This window comes from Poeciliopsis prolifica, unplaced genomic scaffold, assembly GCF_027474105.1.
Source record: "Poeciliopsis prolifica strain line A6 unplaced genomic scaffold, Auburn_PproV2 SCAFFOLD022, whole genome shotgun sequence".
Lineage (NCBI taxonomy): Eukaryota > Metazoa > Chordata > Actinopteri > Cyprinodontiformes > Poeciliidae > Poeciliopsis > Poeciliopsis prolifica.
This window is the reverse complement of record NW_026562397.1, coordinates 1,011,091-1,027,467: the sequence shown is the minus strand read 5'-3', so window position 1 is coordinate 1,027,467 and position 16,377 is coordinate 1,011,091. Positions and strand designations below refer to the sequence as shown.

At 36.1% G+C, this 16,377-nt stretch overlaps 1 protein-coding gene across 4 annotated transcripts in view; it reads left to right on the top strand.

Annotated features, from left to right (window-relative positions):
- Positions 1–341: 341 nt before the first annotated feature.
- bcas3 (BCAS3 microtubule associated cell migration factor) overlaps positions 342–16,377 on the top strand; it is a 304,415-nt gene continuing 288,379 nt past the window's right edge. For 3 of the 4 annotated variants that reach the window (XM_055045603.1, XM_055045601.1, XM_055045604.1), the window contains exons 1-6: positions 342–463; positions 1,878–1,972; positions 3,500–3,554; positions 4,748–4,823; positions 5,627–5,733; positions 12,079–12,160. In XM_055045603.1, the coding sequence (XP_054901578.1) occupies positions 1,902–1,972; positions 3,500–3,554; positions 4,748–4,823; positions 5,627–5,733; positions 12,079–12,160 (391 nt within the window). In that variant the 5' untranslated portion in view covers positions 342–463; positions 1,878–1,901. The remainder of the gene's footprint in view (positions 464–1,877; positions 1,973–3,499; positions 3,555–4,747; positions 4,824–5,626; positions 5,734–12,078; positions 12,161–16,377) is intronic. The other variant, XM_055045602.1, reaches the window with a different exon arrangement.

Sequence of the window (16,377 nt, the reverse complement as noted above, 5' to 3'; positions counted from 1 at the left end):
TGCTATCTAGAAAAGCATGACTCAAAACAATCATTGAGAGCCAGGAGGAAGGTGTAAGTGCTGTCATTCACCATTCTTTTTTCTGTAGTCACTATTCTATTCTATTCTATTCTATTCTACTTCGGTCTAGTAAATATGTTACCAATATGCACAAGTTGTTCTAGACACATTTTTGCTGTATTTCCTACACATATTTTTAGAGGAATTTATTTTGCAAATATCTTTTTATGACGAAATCAGAAGTCCCGCCTTTACTGTAGGTCGATTGGCCTGACAGCATCGGTCCAATGCTCTGATTGGCTTTCAATTGCACCACGCAGTTCCGCTATTCTCCTCTGTTTGTGTTTTGACTGTTTACTGTGGAGCTCCTCTCTTCTCCTGTTCAGCTCTAGTCCGAGCTGAAAGAGGCGGACAGTCAGCGTTTCCCGCTCCGGTTAGTAGCTGCAGTGGCCTGGCAGTACAGGTAACCTAACAAGTCTGTAATAGACTCAGAAAGTTACTATGACGTTCATCGCTGAATAGAAATTTACCAGCTAGCTGTTTGGCTAGCTACAATAGCTTTTGGGTGCTACCAACAGAAGTTCATCGTTACCTAATTGGGGTGATCTGTTGACAGGTGTCTTACTTCGCCTTGTGTGACGGATGGTTTGAAGTGGGGGTGAGAGGGAGACACGTTGAGGTGGGCAACAGCAGGGGCTGAGAGAAGCAAACCTGCCAATGTGATGTTTGGGGGGATTTTATCTCAACAGTCCGCCTGTCTGGTTGCCTGATAGTGTTGTGTTACTGCTCCATCCATGTAGTCCACACTCAGATTGGTCTTTCTACTCCAGTTTGTCTTCATTTTCTGTGACGTTCAACCAGTGTTGGTGTTGATGGTGCTTGGAGCCCAGCTGTCCGGCTGACCCCTGCATGTCGCTTTGTTGGTTAGTCATGTTGATGACGAGCTGTTTGTTCAGCTCTGACTGACCTTCTAATAAATATGGAATCTGCTTTCTTGCAAAAAAGCAGATTCCATATTTTTTTGTGTGACAAAAAGGTTTGTCACACAAACTTTTTGTGTGACATCTGGTTCTTGCACCAATAAAATAAATCTAGCTGTTTATCAGTTTTTTTAAGGTAAAGGTAAAAAGTTTAGATTGCTTTCTAAGTCCCTCATATTAATCCTTAGTGCAGCATTTCCTGCCTCTGAAATCTTCAGTGTTCGTATACTGTGTCATTCTGCTAATACTGTACTGTGTCCTAAAGAAAGGCCTACAATAAGTTATTTGCTTTGTGGGAATATGTGTTATCATTGTGAGAAATAATTTTTGTCATTATCAAATCTACTTTCCTTTAAGTTAATAATGAAACAGCTAAAAATTGAAGTTTGTTAACTGTAGAGCTTTGTTCCTTTACGTGCCTGGGTGAACATATGGACATGTTGGTCCAAAAACCTTTCCTCTTCTGATGTAGAGCAAAGATTTAGAACAGAATGTTCAATTTCTTAAGTCCAGAGTCCATTTCATAGTTCAGGAGACAGTTGTCCAAATCTCCAAGCGTGTTTGCAGTGTGATCGGATGTCTCTTCTCCTCCCCTCATTTCAGTTTTTAATTTGGCTGCCCTTTTTCCATAGTAACTAAAATTTCTGATTGAACTTTTTTTTTTTTTAGAAAAAAATAAATAAATCTTTCACCTGACATTTTGCAGGGAGAAAGAATTTTAGTAATCTTAACAGACCTAAAAATGGAAACGTTCCAGTCATTTTTTTCCCCATTTATTCTTTTGCTCAGAAAAGGCTGACTTCATACCTTTGTTCAGATCCTTATATTTGTTTTTTGTTTTCTAATCCAACTCAATATTTATGTTTTTTATATGCTATTGTCTTGTCCTCTCTTGAGGTATAAAGAAGAAGCAGGAGAAGGATGGCGTCTGACTCTCCCCGCAGACCGAGCCGCTGTGCCGGGGGAGTTTTGGTCCGAGCTCAAGCTGCTACGTAAGAACAATAACCTTCTTATCTCAGTATTCATTTAACAATCAAGATGTTGCCACTGGGATTGGATGATGTCTACACATAAAGTGCAAGAATATAAGGGATATTGTTATGACATAATAACTAAGCAAATATATAGTATTAGTCCTTTTTTTTTTACTAATAGTGCTAAAACCTAGCAAACATTGCAGCTATGTTTGCTAGGTTCTATCAAACATAGGGCCAGATAGATTACTCAGTCTCTGGAAAAAAATTGGGTTTATTATTTTCAATTTCAGAACATGGGGTTATTGAAAACGGTGCATCTGGTTGTGTCTGCTGTTCAGGAATGAAACAGTTGCAGTTTATTAATAACTTTCCCAAAACCTCTCAATCCACTTCAAAAACATTTTCAGCAGCAATAATCAACCATCATCCACAGCATTACTGGGATGGAAATTATTCCACTAGGCATTACTGTTTATCGTGGTATTGCTGGCATGATAAATTTACAGTGTGTTGTGCTGCCCTACCTGCCACTCTGTGATGTTTGATCACAGGTCCACAACAAAGTAACTTGTACAGACTATAGAAAACATTTGATGTCTGTTAAGTTTACAGTTGCTATGTTACCCGAATCTCAAATCTTTTGCTTCTTCTAATTGGTTTCTTTCTTGAATTGTTTTACATAAAGCAGAGAGAAACAGAAATAAAATTATGAAAACAAATTGCATAACTGTGGTAGGGATACCTTAATTATGTTCTTGAAAGTGTTTCAATTTTAATTGCAGTTGAAATAATTGCAATTTAGTTGCAATTATTTAAATGCATAAGTAGTTGTAGATTTTTAACTAAACCAAGTGAAATTGAAACTCAATTAAACAGATTAAAGCATATTTTGAACATCAGTTATCAGCATGCAAAGGCCTGCAATATTGTTTTAAAAACTCCTGAGTCTCACCTTGGATAGCACATTATCACAAATCAAACAAATTGGCAATATATACTAAAATGGGTTGAGGCTTAGTGATTATTAGAACAAGGACTACTATTAGGACAGATTAGGACAATTCAATGGCCTAAACAAAACATGTTCCTCATATTTTTTCCACAAAATCATTCTTAGATACTAAGATTTTAGTCAGGACTGCTATCATCACCTACTTTCAGAAGAGTAATTCAAACTGTAATATTGTTTAGTTTGAAATACTGTCCTGCTTTGGCCCACTGAACTTACAGAATATATAAATGAACTCCAAATGATTGAAAACAGAGCAGTTCATTTTGCACTTCCTTGTTATCAATCTACGAGAATTAGAAAAATATATGACATGTTTGGATATTTTTTATTTGTTAAAGATAGATTAAGCTAACCACTACTTGTGTTTTTTTTTAGAAATATACTTTGTTAGAACACCTGTGATATCAAAAAGAAAAAAGTTTAGCTAAAATTAACTTTTCATTCAACTAAACATGCTACAAAAGGCAGGTAAAGTATTGATTTTATTATATCTCAGTTTGTTATTTTACTTGAACACTTTATTTTGGCAGGGAGCAGTCGTACATGGAAAGTGTTGTCACCTTCCTGCAGGATGTGGTCCCTCAGGTAACTGTTTCTCATTTGTTGTGGAGGGGATGATTAGATGATGTTTTCGGTACGCTGATTTCTCCAGAGAAATGTTTTCACATCTCACAGAGTTTGGACCAAAACACTTTCAGATACATTTATAGTATCTCACAACACTGAGCTCAACCCTCATATTTTTGTCATGCATTTCTTATTTCTTTTTATGGGTCAACTCTGAAAACATGGCAACACTGTCTCCTCAAAATAGCTGAACACACAGCTATTAATCTTTAAACTGTTGGCAACCAAACCCCTGATTGGAAATGATCAAGTTGTTCCCAATTAGCCATTTTCTCTCCAGGTATCTCGGCTTCCTCCCACAGTACAAACTGATCTCCAGAAATTCTCCTTAAATGTGAGCATGTGTGTGTGTGTGTGTGTGTGTGTGTGTGTGTGTGTGTGTGTGTGTGTGTGTGTGTGTGCGTGTGTGCTTTGTTGTTTGTCCTGTCTGTCTCTGTGTTGCCTTGGGATGGACAAATTGAAGGGGACCTGTGTAGGGTGCAGTGGTGAGCGACATTGCCAAACACAATGATATTACAGTATATTTTAAATACCTCAATAATTATACCCATATTTTCTGCTGGGGCAAGAAGTGAGAGGCATAGGGGTTATGAATTTTTATGTGTATATATTTTACAAATACAAAATAAATACATAGAAATATAAACTGATTTGGCTAACAAAAAACAGTCAAAGTTCAGCTACCAAATGAAAATAAAAGTACTGAAACAAATTAGACCAACTGTTGTGGCTTAACAGAACAATAATTTTACAAAATGTTAAAATGATTTTCCCCTAAGTTTTTTTTTTTTTTTTTAAACGCAATTATGTTTAAAACTGATTTTTAAAAAATATTTCTAAAAGAAAATCTCCTTTTTTAAAAAAGGATGTCACATAAAAACCCTTACAAACAGAAGATGCTTGCATACTTCCTAATAATCTGGAACTTCATTTTAATTTCCTGCATTTGTCAGGGACATCTCCAGACTCATTGTTTCCAATTTTTTTCTCCCGCTATTCATTCTGTAATTGTGTTAATCTCTCATCTTTCTCTGCTATAAGTATTGCTGTTTTTCCTGAGTTGAATCATTCACACAAGTTTTGGACTTTGATTCTATTTGTGTGAATTTAATCTATTTTGCTCACTGCCTTCTTGATCATTCAAACTACAGGCATATACTGGAGCTCCACCTACTGATGAGAAAGAAAAAATCATTTGGGTTCGATTTGAGAAAGCGGACGTTAACGGTAAGTGATGAAAAGAAGGAAATAGTGTCTGTTTGATAAGGGATTTTAACCTTTTTGTTATTTTGTACCAGTTCTTTCTTTTCATCAGTCCCTGGTGAAGGAGACAGCAGTGTTGGTAGTTTACATTTTGCTCACCTGTTCTTCTCTGAAGATGTTTCACTTCAAAAAACAAACAAACTCTGTTCAGTTTAGGACAGGCATTGGTGAAATTAATATATTGTTTCTTCATAACATTGTTAATATTCCAGTTTTTTGAAAATTTAAAAATATCACACGTACCATGTACAATTCAACAAAAACAGCTGAATCTGTTTGAACTAAAAACAGTAACGTGGTTGAACAGATGTGGACACCCTGAGGTAAATCATTTTATCTATCACTGAGCACCTTTTGATCCAGCTTCAGTGTGTATGTAAAACATATTTTTTTTTTAATAAAAGTTATATACTGCAGCTTTAAGTGTAGATAAGACCATGTTTCAATGGGGTAGCCGGTCCAGCAAGCAACACCATATATTTTTGAAGAGTCGGTGTGTTGCTGCATTGCATACAACCAGTGAAGAACTGGCTGAGGACTGGCAGCAGAAGCAAACATACCTCTGCAGAGAGTACAAGGACAGATGGCAGACAACTGATGCAACGTTGTTTATTTGGGAAGATTTCTTGAAAATAGTATTTCTTGTCAGGTGAAATAAAGTGTCACCTTCAGTCTTATGTGGTGCAAACATGATGCTTCCTAATGACAGTTTTCTGTGGAGGGTTCAGAGGCAGTAAGATAATCAAACTGTCTCTCTGTTTGGACAGACACAGCTCGTAACCCAGAGTTTTTGGAGATGCACAGTGGCACCTCAGACCCGCCCCTCTGCCTCATGATTGGCTACACTGATGGCATGCAGATCTGGAGCATATCTGTAAGTTCAAGTTGTGTGTTGTGGCCACTTTTACATGCTTCTTTCTGTATCATTTGTCCAAAAATATTGAATTATGTCCACAGCTATTTATAGGGGTATGGAAAAATAAAAAAACAACAGTGTTATGCTGTTTGTATTTTGTATTGGTTCATTGTGTGTTCTTGATAGAGCCACTAAAAACCCTACAAACAGGCAAGCTTCACTATTCTCTGTTTGTTCACATTAGTGACATTTTTAGAAGGAAAAAAAAGATTTATAAGGACGTTTTAATGTGCAGGACTCCTCATGTCCAGTTAATTATTTCTTTTTGTGAATTTAAATTTTTTTTATGTTCAGTGAAAGTTTCTAAAACAACTTTTTTGGTGTTGTTTACAGGATCAAATTCCAACACAGAATTCTAACTGGGTTCAAAGGTCATTTCTAGCCTTGTTCTGTTGGAACATGTCCATTATCAGTCCTTATGTCTGTCCAATAGATGGCAGTGTTGACCATGTTAAGGATTGTGCAACTACAACAGCCATTTTCTTTTTTTTTTTACTTTCACCATTCCAATGATCTTTGAAAATGAGACCATTGTTTAACTTGTAAATGTTGAAGAGGGAAATGGAAAAGCATGTAAAAATGTTTGAAAACATAAGTTTGAAATTTTAATCAAAAGCAGTCAGTTAAATATATTGCAACTTGATTTTAACACTACAGAAGTAAACGTTTCTGTTTTCTAAATCTGGATTAATACAAAGAAAAGATCATGTTAATTAAATTCTTATTTTATTACTAACAGGTGAAAATTTAAACTTCTATAAATCGTACTGACGTTCTTTAGATTCATCAAATCAAAATTTACATTCTGCTCTTTTAGCTGTAATCATGAATGAGTGATAGAATTCTCTTCTAAATTTAAACTCATTCAAAATATAAACCAGCCAGTTTAACCACATTTATCTGTTGTATTAATAATTGCAGTTTTTGTAATTTTACTATAACATATACGATAAAAATGCCTTATTTCACAAAATCATTAACTGCTTTACAGAATAGTTATATAATGTAAAATTATCTGATCCAGATTTATTTAATCATGGTGTTGTAGAATAAAAAAAAGGGGTGATCTATGTTAGTTCATATGTAAAAATATGACAAAACCGCTGTACCATGCTGCTGAATGGAAAGACTGCTTCAAGTATGATGTGGTTTGTCAGATATCCAGAATATTATAAAATTTGTCAGATAATGTAGACATTTTAGGAATTCTAAAACAGAAAATTCAAAGAAACCCTGTTGGCTGAACATCTGAGATGGTTACCAAAATAATAAAACATCTGGATAATATCCACTTCTCCTCAAGTGTTTTTGTATAGTGACTAATAAAATAAATATCAGTTATATAGAGATGAATATTTTAAAACTTGCTTCATTTTTTCAAGTCTAAGTAAAATTTATTTTTATCTTGTACTAAAGTTGACAGCTTCCCGTTGTGCATCGGTTGTATAATAATGTGTTGCATACTTATGATAAGGTTCAACAAACAGTGCTTTTCTTAAAACATCAGCCCCTGGGTTTAGCACATTCACTATTTAAGAAAGGTTCTTTCTAGAGTGACTCTCCGATTGGACGAGAAAGCAATTTTAACACACACACTGCTGGGTTCTTTTAATTGGACAGGTCTTAGTTTTGTGACTTTATGCTCCCAACATGAAAATAGCTTCTCACCTGAGGCAGACTCATTCAGGTGGGTAGAAGGCATTCCAGGGAATGTAACTGAGTTTTCTTATAAGTAGTTACCGTCACTGAATCCAAGCCCTGAACCTTATGAGAGGCTTTAGATGCTGGAGGGTAATTCACTCATGAATACCTCTCGTCAGAATGGGAGCTTTAGAGGAATGCAGTTGAGATAAGAAGAATACACTGTTTCAGCTCATAAGCTGCCCATGCATTCAAAAGGATACCTACTAGTGTAGTTTCTTTCTGTATCTGACCACCAGAGGGAAATCTATTTCTTTGAGGAAAGAGAATATTTCCAGTGAAATAGTTCACATTGTGGAGGTTACTAAGAAGTCACATTCTTTACTCTGTTAAAAGTAAAATTATTTGGAAAAGTTAACAAATAATTAACTACTACCTAGTCTAGTAGGTTGTTTCAGGAACCAAATAGAACAAAAACAATGTTCTCTTTGAAATATGTTCCATTCAATCTCTTTTTTAACATGGAGGATGTTATATTTAGAAGTCCATAGCAGGCAGACAATATTGGCTTTTCTAACTCCAGCCCCAAGTCAGTCTTGGAAAATCATTAGAGGATTTTGTCAGCTCCATAACATCACAAATGACCCACAATGCTGCAGAGCTTTCTTTCACAGAGTATCGCCTTTCATGTAGAGACTGTCACTGAAACATGCAAACTTCACATACATCCTGTGAGATCTAAACACTCCAGAGTCCTTAATCAGCCTCTTTCTAAACATCCACAGGCCGCAGATAGAAGGACGCACTCTTTCTTTATCCGTGATCACACACGTTGGCCGCTGTGATGTGGCAACACCCGTGCCGCTAACAGATTTGTGCTGCTGCTATGGCGGAGCACAGTTGTACAGCTGTTTTCACCATAGGACACACACCCCAATGAAAATATAACCCTGGTGAGGAAGCGTCCTTTGCTCTCATTCTAAGTTGACAGTTATTCTGCTTCACGTAACACATCCTGGCCTCTTTTGTTGCAATGCTCTCCTTCCTCATTGTTTTTCTTTCAGTTTTCAAAGTTTACAGGATATATCTGGGTTGTGTTTTATTTGCAAAGCTTTAAGTAAGCACTGATGGTGCCTCAGTTTCCATCTCTTGAGTGACTGTGAAGTGTTTGTGACATTTGCTAAGCCAACACCCTCTGTAATGGCCCGGCACAGTGTGAACGTACATGGCTTCGCACATACTTTGATGGACTTGTGAGATGGAGACTGGCTTGTTGTGTGCTGACAGGGGTGTAGAGGCCATGCAGATTACTGTCGCCTCACGCTGCAGAGGTGTCATTAAGCACTGCCTGATAAGAGGCAGACTGTATTGGGCTAATTATCTGTCTACATGTGTGTTGGGATGGGAAGTAAGATGTTAGTGAAAGTCAAAGCAGCAAAGATCTTTGTTTGAGAATTTCTCAATTGGATTGTCTTTGGGGAGATTTTAATAGGCTTAATAGATTAAGCTCAATATCTTCAGAATCATAAGCCAGTTGTGGGTTTCTCATTGGGCTTATAACAGTGATTTAAAAGTGTCAGCGGACCTATGAGAACTTAAAGCTAGCTAACTCTTAGCTAACAGTATAATACAAAAACTAATTCTCCAAGTACTTCTAAATATGAGTTTCAAATGTAGTTTCAGTTTTCGGGGTTTTCTTCAAGAAATATTGTGCTGTTTTGCTCTGGTATTCTTGTACTGCAATAAAATACACAGATAACACATTTTAATAAATAGAATTCCATGGCAACACACCATGATACACCTATTAACATGGTCATAATGTGCGTCCATTGTTCAAAGTTACATTAAGAGACTAACATTCCTCTGATGTTCAGATATGAGGCAGCATATCCTGATCAACACATATACAATGTTTTAAGGCTATGATTCTGAATATTTTAACCATTGGTCTAATTAATCTGCATGGTTTTGTTACATGGAAAGCATGATGTACAAGCATGTAAAGTTAACATGCTGTGTTTAGTACAACTTTAATAGAGGTTTAATAAAGGAATGTTACATTCCAGTTATTGAGAAATGTTGATTAAAAAATATATAGTGGGTATAAACAGCAGATGCTAAAAGTGGCATACTCTGTAAAATGGAAGTTAACCTAAAAACACAAAAGTCAAAATAAACATTTTGAAAAATTTACTTTTCACACTGATCATACACTACATTTTGTTAATGTATTTCATAATTAAAAATGGTTATTTGTTTTAGCAGTACATTTTATTTCTTTACTTCCACTGTCAAATCTTTGCTTTTTGATACTTTTACTTTTGTTGAAACAGTAGCAAAATATTTTTTCACTGAGCATGGAATATAAATACACATATGCTGAAGTATATTTTTAGAAAAAATGTTCTGGTGATGTCAAAGAAAAGACTATTACAAAACTCCACATGGTATGTGTAGCTGTTCTCTTTCAGCTGGAATAGTGAGTTTGTTTTCTTGATGTTCCATGTGTAGCATGGAACATGATCATTCACACCTAGTCATAACTATTTAGGACTAGTCATATCTAGTCCTAAATAGTATATACTATATACTATTTAGGACCATAACTGCTATGATTCTTGGAGCTTCTTTTTTTCTGTAAAGACACCTGCTACTCTGCCTACACAGAAGCTTCCTCCATACCTCCAATATGCCCGCCGCACAGTGTTAGTGCATGCATCTAGTACTTGTGAATATGGAGCAAATATCTGTTAACAGCTCACAGCACTACATTTGAGAGATTAAAACAGAGGAGTAGACACTGTGATTTCACAAAAACAACCAAACCACAAATGAAATGAATATAATGAATGGCTTTATGCTGGGAATGCAACTTTGAGAAAGCAATTTAGCATATTGCACACTCTGTGCTACTAAAGTAATGCTATAAATGTTGATGGCAGAGGATGTCACACAGAGCCATGTAAGGCGAGGATGAGCTGCAGGGTAATGCACAATAACCCTGCGCATTAATCTTCAGCCTTCCCCTTCTCATTTTAATCCAGCAAATTCCATTATTGTCCCTTGCAGGTCCATTTGCCTCCATAGGAATCCTATTGTGCTGGTGGCTGTTGGTGCTCATATAACAAACCCATATCTGCAGTGTTAATCTTCCATCACTCGGCCTCTTTGAATAAAAACATAGCTCCAAATCCATCAGTTTGGAACGGCTACTAATTGCACAAAAAGAGTGATCATCCCTTTGGATGGGTTTAAAGATTTAAAACAAAACATATTACAGCACCACTAAAGTGATAATGCATGTTTCACTGCAATTTAGCCTATAAAAGAACAACAAAACTGGGGCATTCTGCACTTAGAACAATGTGGTATTACACATGTCAGATTCTGCAAGGATCCACACACAGCAGTGACCTAATACACTACTGTTCTATGAGTGCAGAAAGTCTAGTCTGGACCTGTCTCACATGCGGACCTCCATTTAAGTGCTTTTTCTTTTAACCATTTATTGTGTTTTTTTATTTTGTTGTTTTTTTCCAATTTGCTGCAAAACTGGCATTTAAAATCAGCCCTATTCTTAAACTCATAAATGTTTATCTGTAGATATTTCCAAGTTGTGCATACATTCTGTGTATATTGCAATTAAAAAAAATCTTATCCTTCTGCATTGTCATTAAATTTCATAAAAGTCTTTGTAATCAGATAAAGATTATTTTGCTGGTTCAAAGTTTGTCCAAATGGTTTTTCTCTTTGACATCTTGAGTTGGCATTGAGAAAATTTCTAATCAGAACTGCGAATATAATTACAATAATAATGGAGGAAGTTGGGTTGCAGTTTAAGAGCAAAATTCTAATGATTTCTCTCAGAATTCAGTCAGAATTAAATTGGCTTGATGGATCAGCTTGAAAATCAGTTTTTTTAACATGTAAAGAGTTAATTACCAATCCAATTTCAATAATGCTGGTTCAGATATAATTAACATGGTTTGTATCACTTTTGGATGTTGCAGTTCAAATGATATGCAGCTTGTAAACCCAGCCTGGCTGCTTGTAATATCTTACCAGTGAAATGAGTCAATGTTAATTGTTTGCAACATTCAATCTTATCCAAACGTCTTTATGATCCTGCTAGGATTTCTTAGTTGTCAGTTTACAGGATTTGTCTCTAAAGCATGCTGTTAAGAGGGTTGACGTAGGTTGAACTCAGAAAAGCTTATGTTGAAGCAGCTTTCACTCAGAACTGAACATGAATGACACCTCATACTTTAGACACCAGTTGTGTCTCTTTTAGAACTGTTACCAGTTACCTGGTATGTGATGTTGCTGTGGCTGAAGAAGCAGCACCTTTGCCCCACTTCATGCATTTTCACTGCTTTATATAATGACATTTTCACACAATAGGCAAATGCAACCCATATCCAATTATTATGCTTTTTATACCCATATGCGATTCATATCTGGCTGCCTTATCCAAACTTCATCCAACCAAAAAATTTGAATTGTATCACTTCAATATGTGGTGCTAAATTGGAAATTCCTCTGATTGTTGTCATTGACGTAAGCTGTTGAGAACTTTTAAATAATATTTGTCTGTTGTGTAAAATGTGTTTTCCCTGTACTTGTTGAGGAGTTTTCACGTTCTGCATCCATACCTCCTAGTTGGCAGGAGAAGCCCAGGAACTGTTCTCGGTGCGTCATGGACCTGTTCGAGCTGCTCGGATTCTTCCTGCTCCTCACATCAGTGAGTATGACAGGAGTCAGTTTTCAACTTTGCCCAAAACATTAGTGTTCTTTTAAAAATTTTGGGTGCCATATTTGTAATTGACATACTCGCCTTGTGTGATCATTAGATCTCTAACGACGCCTTACTTTTACTGCCTGAAACACTTTTGTTTGGACCAAGAAAATATGTGTAACCAAAGGATTTAATGCAGACTAATTTTATTACTTCTAAGATACTAAGATGTAAGAATGAAAATAAAATAAAAATGTTCATTTGTTTGCACATTTTAGTTTCAACCAAGCAATGACAGTTTTCGTTCAGAATCTTTTCATCTGACATAGAAAGTACTCCGAGATTATTGCTTCTGTTTTGTTTTATCTGTATATTCTGTGTTTTCTAAACATCAGTTGGTTGTGTCAGATAGCCGCTTGTAATGAGTCAGGTTCTCGTTCTGTTGAAGGTTTCTTCCTGCTAAAAAGAAATGTTCTTCTCCACTGTCACTACATGCATGCTTGGTGCAAGGGATTGCTGTAAAGTCAACGACACACTATGAGGTCGTCCAGAAACAGTGAATGCTGGAAGTCAGTGATGAGATGCAATCTACTGAGTTCCTGGGATAGAAACTTTTTAACCAATTTCACTAATAAACTGAACTTGACTACATTGTTTGATAACTAGGCTCTACGAGATTAAAATAACTTTTTTGTAAGGTGTTGTTAATTGGCCCTGGACAAATACATTTAATTCAATTAAGTTTGAGTAATTTACAAATAAACACATTATATCCAGGGTACTATACTTTTACAATTTGCAAAAGGTGTCTTGCTTGTTTGCTTGTTCAAAAGTTTCTTCTTAAACTAATTGCTGTAAATCTGTCTATCCTGTATTGGCAACAAAGTCTTTGGTTAACTTAATTACACCATCCAAGGTCAGCACCTAAAATTTAATTCTCAGTGGTGCATTATGTGTAGTTTTGGGTTGTGGGTATTTTAAGTGGTGCTCTATCATTGAAATGAAAGAGCACTCCTTGCTATCTCATGCTGATGTTGAAACCAGTCTGTGATTTCTCCTGGCCTTGTCTCTGTCAGTGGTGGAAAGCCTGCTCAGTCAGTATCTTTTTCCAAAGCCTATGCTTGGAATTCTGTTGATTGTTTTAAATGTTAGTCTTGTCCAAAACACTCACAAGCAATGGAAAAAAGAATTAATAAACTTGTATTCTGTATACAGGTATTGAAGTTTTCAGTTATGGGATCTTAAATGAATAATGTTAAAATGGACAGATCTGTATTCTCACACTGATTTCCCAGCAGCATGTTAAACACTGACAAACTGCTTAATACAATCCCTAGTCAGAACTGGAAGGAAATTCCAAGTTACAATTTTTGAAAAACTCTATCCAGTACTTTTCCACTATGGAGTCACATTGGCACTGATCGAAATTGACGTCAAACTACTAAACTTGGAATACCGCTTCATGCAGATTTTAGTTTGGGACAAACAAGAGAGGTAAGTGTTTTAGGGGACATGAGCAGCTGATTTAGGTTATTAATATGCCTAGTTTTATACTCACCTACATTTTTTTTTACCAACTGCAAACAAGCTCAAGATGAAGAAGTGTTTTATATGACACTGACATTATGAGCTACTCACAGCAGTGTTGGTCATGAAGGCACAACAGGAGATCTAATTGCTTCACAGGCTTTTATAAACTGAAGCTTAATTGGAAAAATGAACTGTAAAGCAATGTTTTTACCTACACTGATTGCCAAGCAGAAACCTAGCGAGGTAGGCCCAGATAATTTAGTGGTAGCGAGTGCTAGCTACCTCACTGTGCCTAAACAGAAAAAAAAATCTACCTTTCAACCATCACTTCTTTCCTTTCACTTTGAGTTCTCTACATTTCAGCCATCATTTAAGTTGCTCCGCACTGTGCTTCCGTATCAAAAAATATTGAAACAAGCTTCCCACGACTTACTCATCTTCCAAAGTTACATGCTCTTCAGATGGTTTCATTCTGTTTGCGCCTTATTTGTCCAAACATCCCAGCAGCAGTGACATTATTTGCAATCAAAGCCATTGGTGAACAAAGATTGTCTTATTTATATCTTCCGTTCTCCTTGATATGATGTTTCTCCAGTGGACAGAATGTCTCTACTGCTTGTTGTGACATTTAGCTTTGTAATTCTGTTTAGGATCTGTTCACAAAATAAAAGTTTTATCCAGATACTTTCTGGTTTCAGGTTGGTGTGAATATCAACTTAAATAAAATCCTAAGTCCATTTCGCAATAGTCCATATTATGGTGATAATTATAAAAATCTAAAACAAACAAACAAAAATATATATCCAAAACAAACAAAAATATATCAAAAAATAAAACAACAAATTAAAACAATACAAAAACTCCAAGTAAATCAAACTGTCCACTTAGAAAGCAACACTGATTGACAATCAATATCACCTGCTGTTGTGCAAATGGAAAAGACAACAGGTGGAAATTATTTTCATATTTATTTCATTCATTCAGATCTAAGAAAAGTGTTCCCTTTATTCTTTTGAGCAGTGTATTTATAAATATTATTTTTAGGATAACTGTATTGCACCACACACATTGCTCTTGACAAATAGACAGCAGTTATATAGAGAAGTGAAATTAAAACTGCACACATTTAAACAAACTTTTGAAGTTACTGATATGTATTGACACTCATTGAACAGAGTGGAGAAAATATATATTAATAATGCTATAATTTTTTTTAGCATTATGAATTGGAATTTGTCAAGACAATATGTAAAAATTCTTTTGAGAATTTTTTAAATTATAAATAATAAACTGCCCACCATTATATGCTGCCGTAAAATATTATAGTCACCCAAACATTGCAGTCCAGCAGACTGTTGCAGTTCCAATAACTTGGGGATTATTGCAATATATAATTGTTCTTCTCAGCAGGAACTTTTTTGTGGTTTTAATGTGAACAGCTAGTTTGTACTGATGTACTTACTTCATGAATTCCACAGTGACCTGGAGAAGTGAGATTTGTTAGAATGGCCTGCCCTATTTGAACCACTGAGTTATTCTTCTTGGACTACCTGACTGGTTCTAATTTTCTCTACAAATACTATTTTGAAGCAAAAGAGTAACCTATAAAACAGGAGGGATGGATGGAAAGTCCGCCCCTCTTCCCCCCGTGGCAAATATGTCAAAGATTCTTTTGTCTTTACATTGAAATTGGAAATGCAGAATAAACACCACTGTTCTTATTTCTAAAGTCAGGATACGCATGATTCAGTTGTTTGAAAGATGTGACGCTCCTCAGACACAAGGTTCAAATTTAATCTCTGCAGGTGTTGGGCGGTGATGTAAAAGCTGGTTTCTTGCATTTCATGTTCTGTGAGAAAAACAGCTTTTTGTTCCCCGTCCCTGTTCCGGTCTTTTGGCAAATTTCACCAACACACAATGGTAGCATTTGAAGAGTTCTGGAAGTGGATGAAAGCAAAGCTCAGTAATAAGAAGCAGCAGATAGCCTGACACATGAGGGGAGTAATTCTCTCAGCAGAAAATAAATATGAATTGTGCCACTGGGTAGGATACCGATTGTAATCTGCTAGAGTGCAAACAGTGTTGCACTGTGGTAGGCCATTAAAAGGCCAATTGTCTGGATTGAAACTCTGTGTGTGGGTGGACTTAACAAGCCCCGAAAATAGGTGTTGAATCTAATAAGCAAGGTCTCCCTTTCTGAGTGTATACAGGGAAGTATGCGCTTCCAAAACAGAACTCATATTCACTTTCTCTCTAGATGGTAGAACCAGTGCTCCCAGTGCTTCTAACGGACATTTTATTGGAGCCCTTTTTGACTGATATGCAACATCCACAAAGGACATACCAAAACTACCCATACTATGTTTTAAAAATGAATTGGAACTGATGTCAGTTTTTGCTTCTTCAAAATACTCGTACAAATAATTTCCTTGAAAGTTCACATCCCTCTCTATTTGTCAGATGTTTTGATTTTACTGAGATGCCTTATTTTAGTAACTGACATTTTGCTAAGTCTCAGAGAAGCAATATTTATGTTAGAGTTCAGGATTATGACTGAGAAAAATGCCTGATGACAAACATGAAAGGAGAAAGGACCCTTTGGGGAGTGTTGGGGACTGATGGGGCCGCCGCTTATGCTCTCACGCCATACCACAGAAACTCAAGCTGATTACTGTTGAGCCTCAAATTACAGC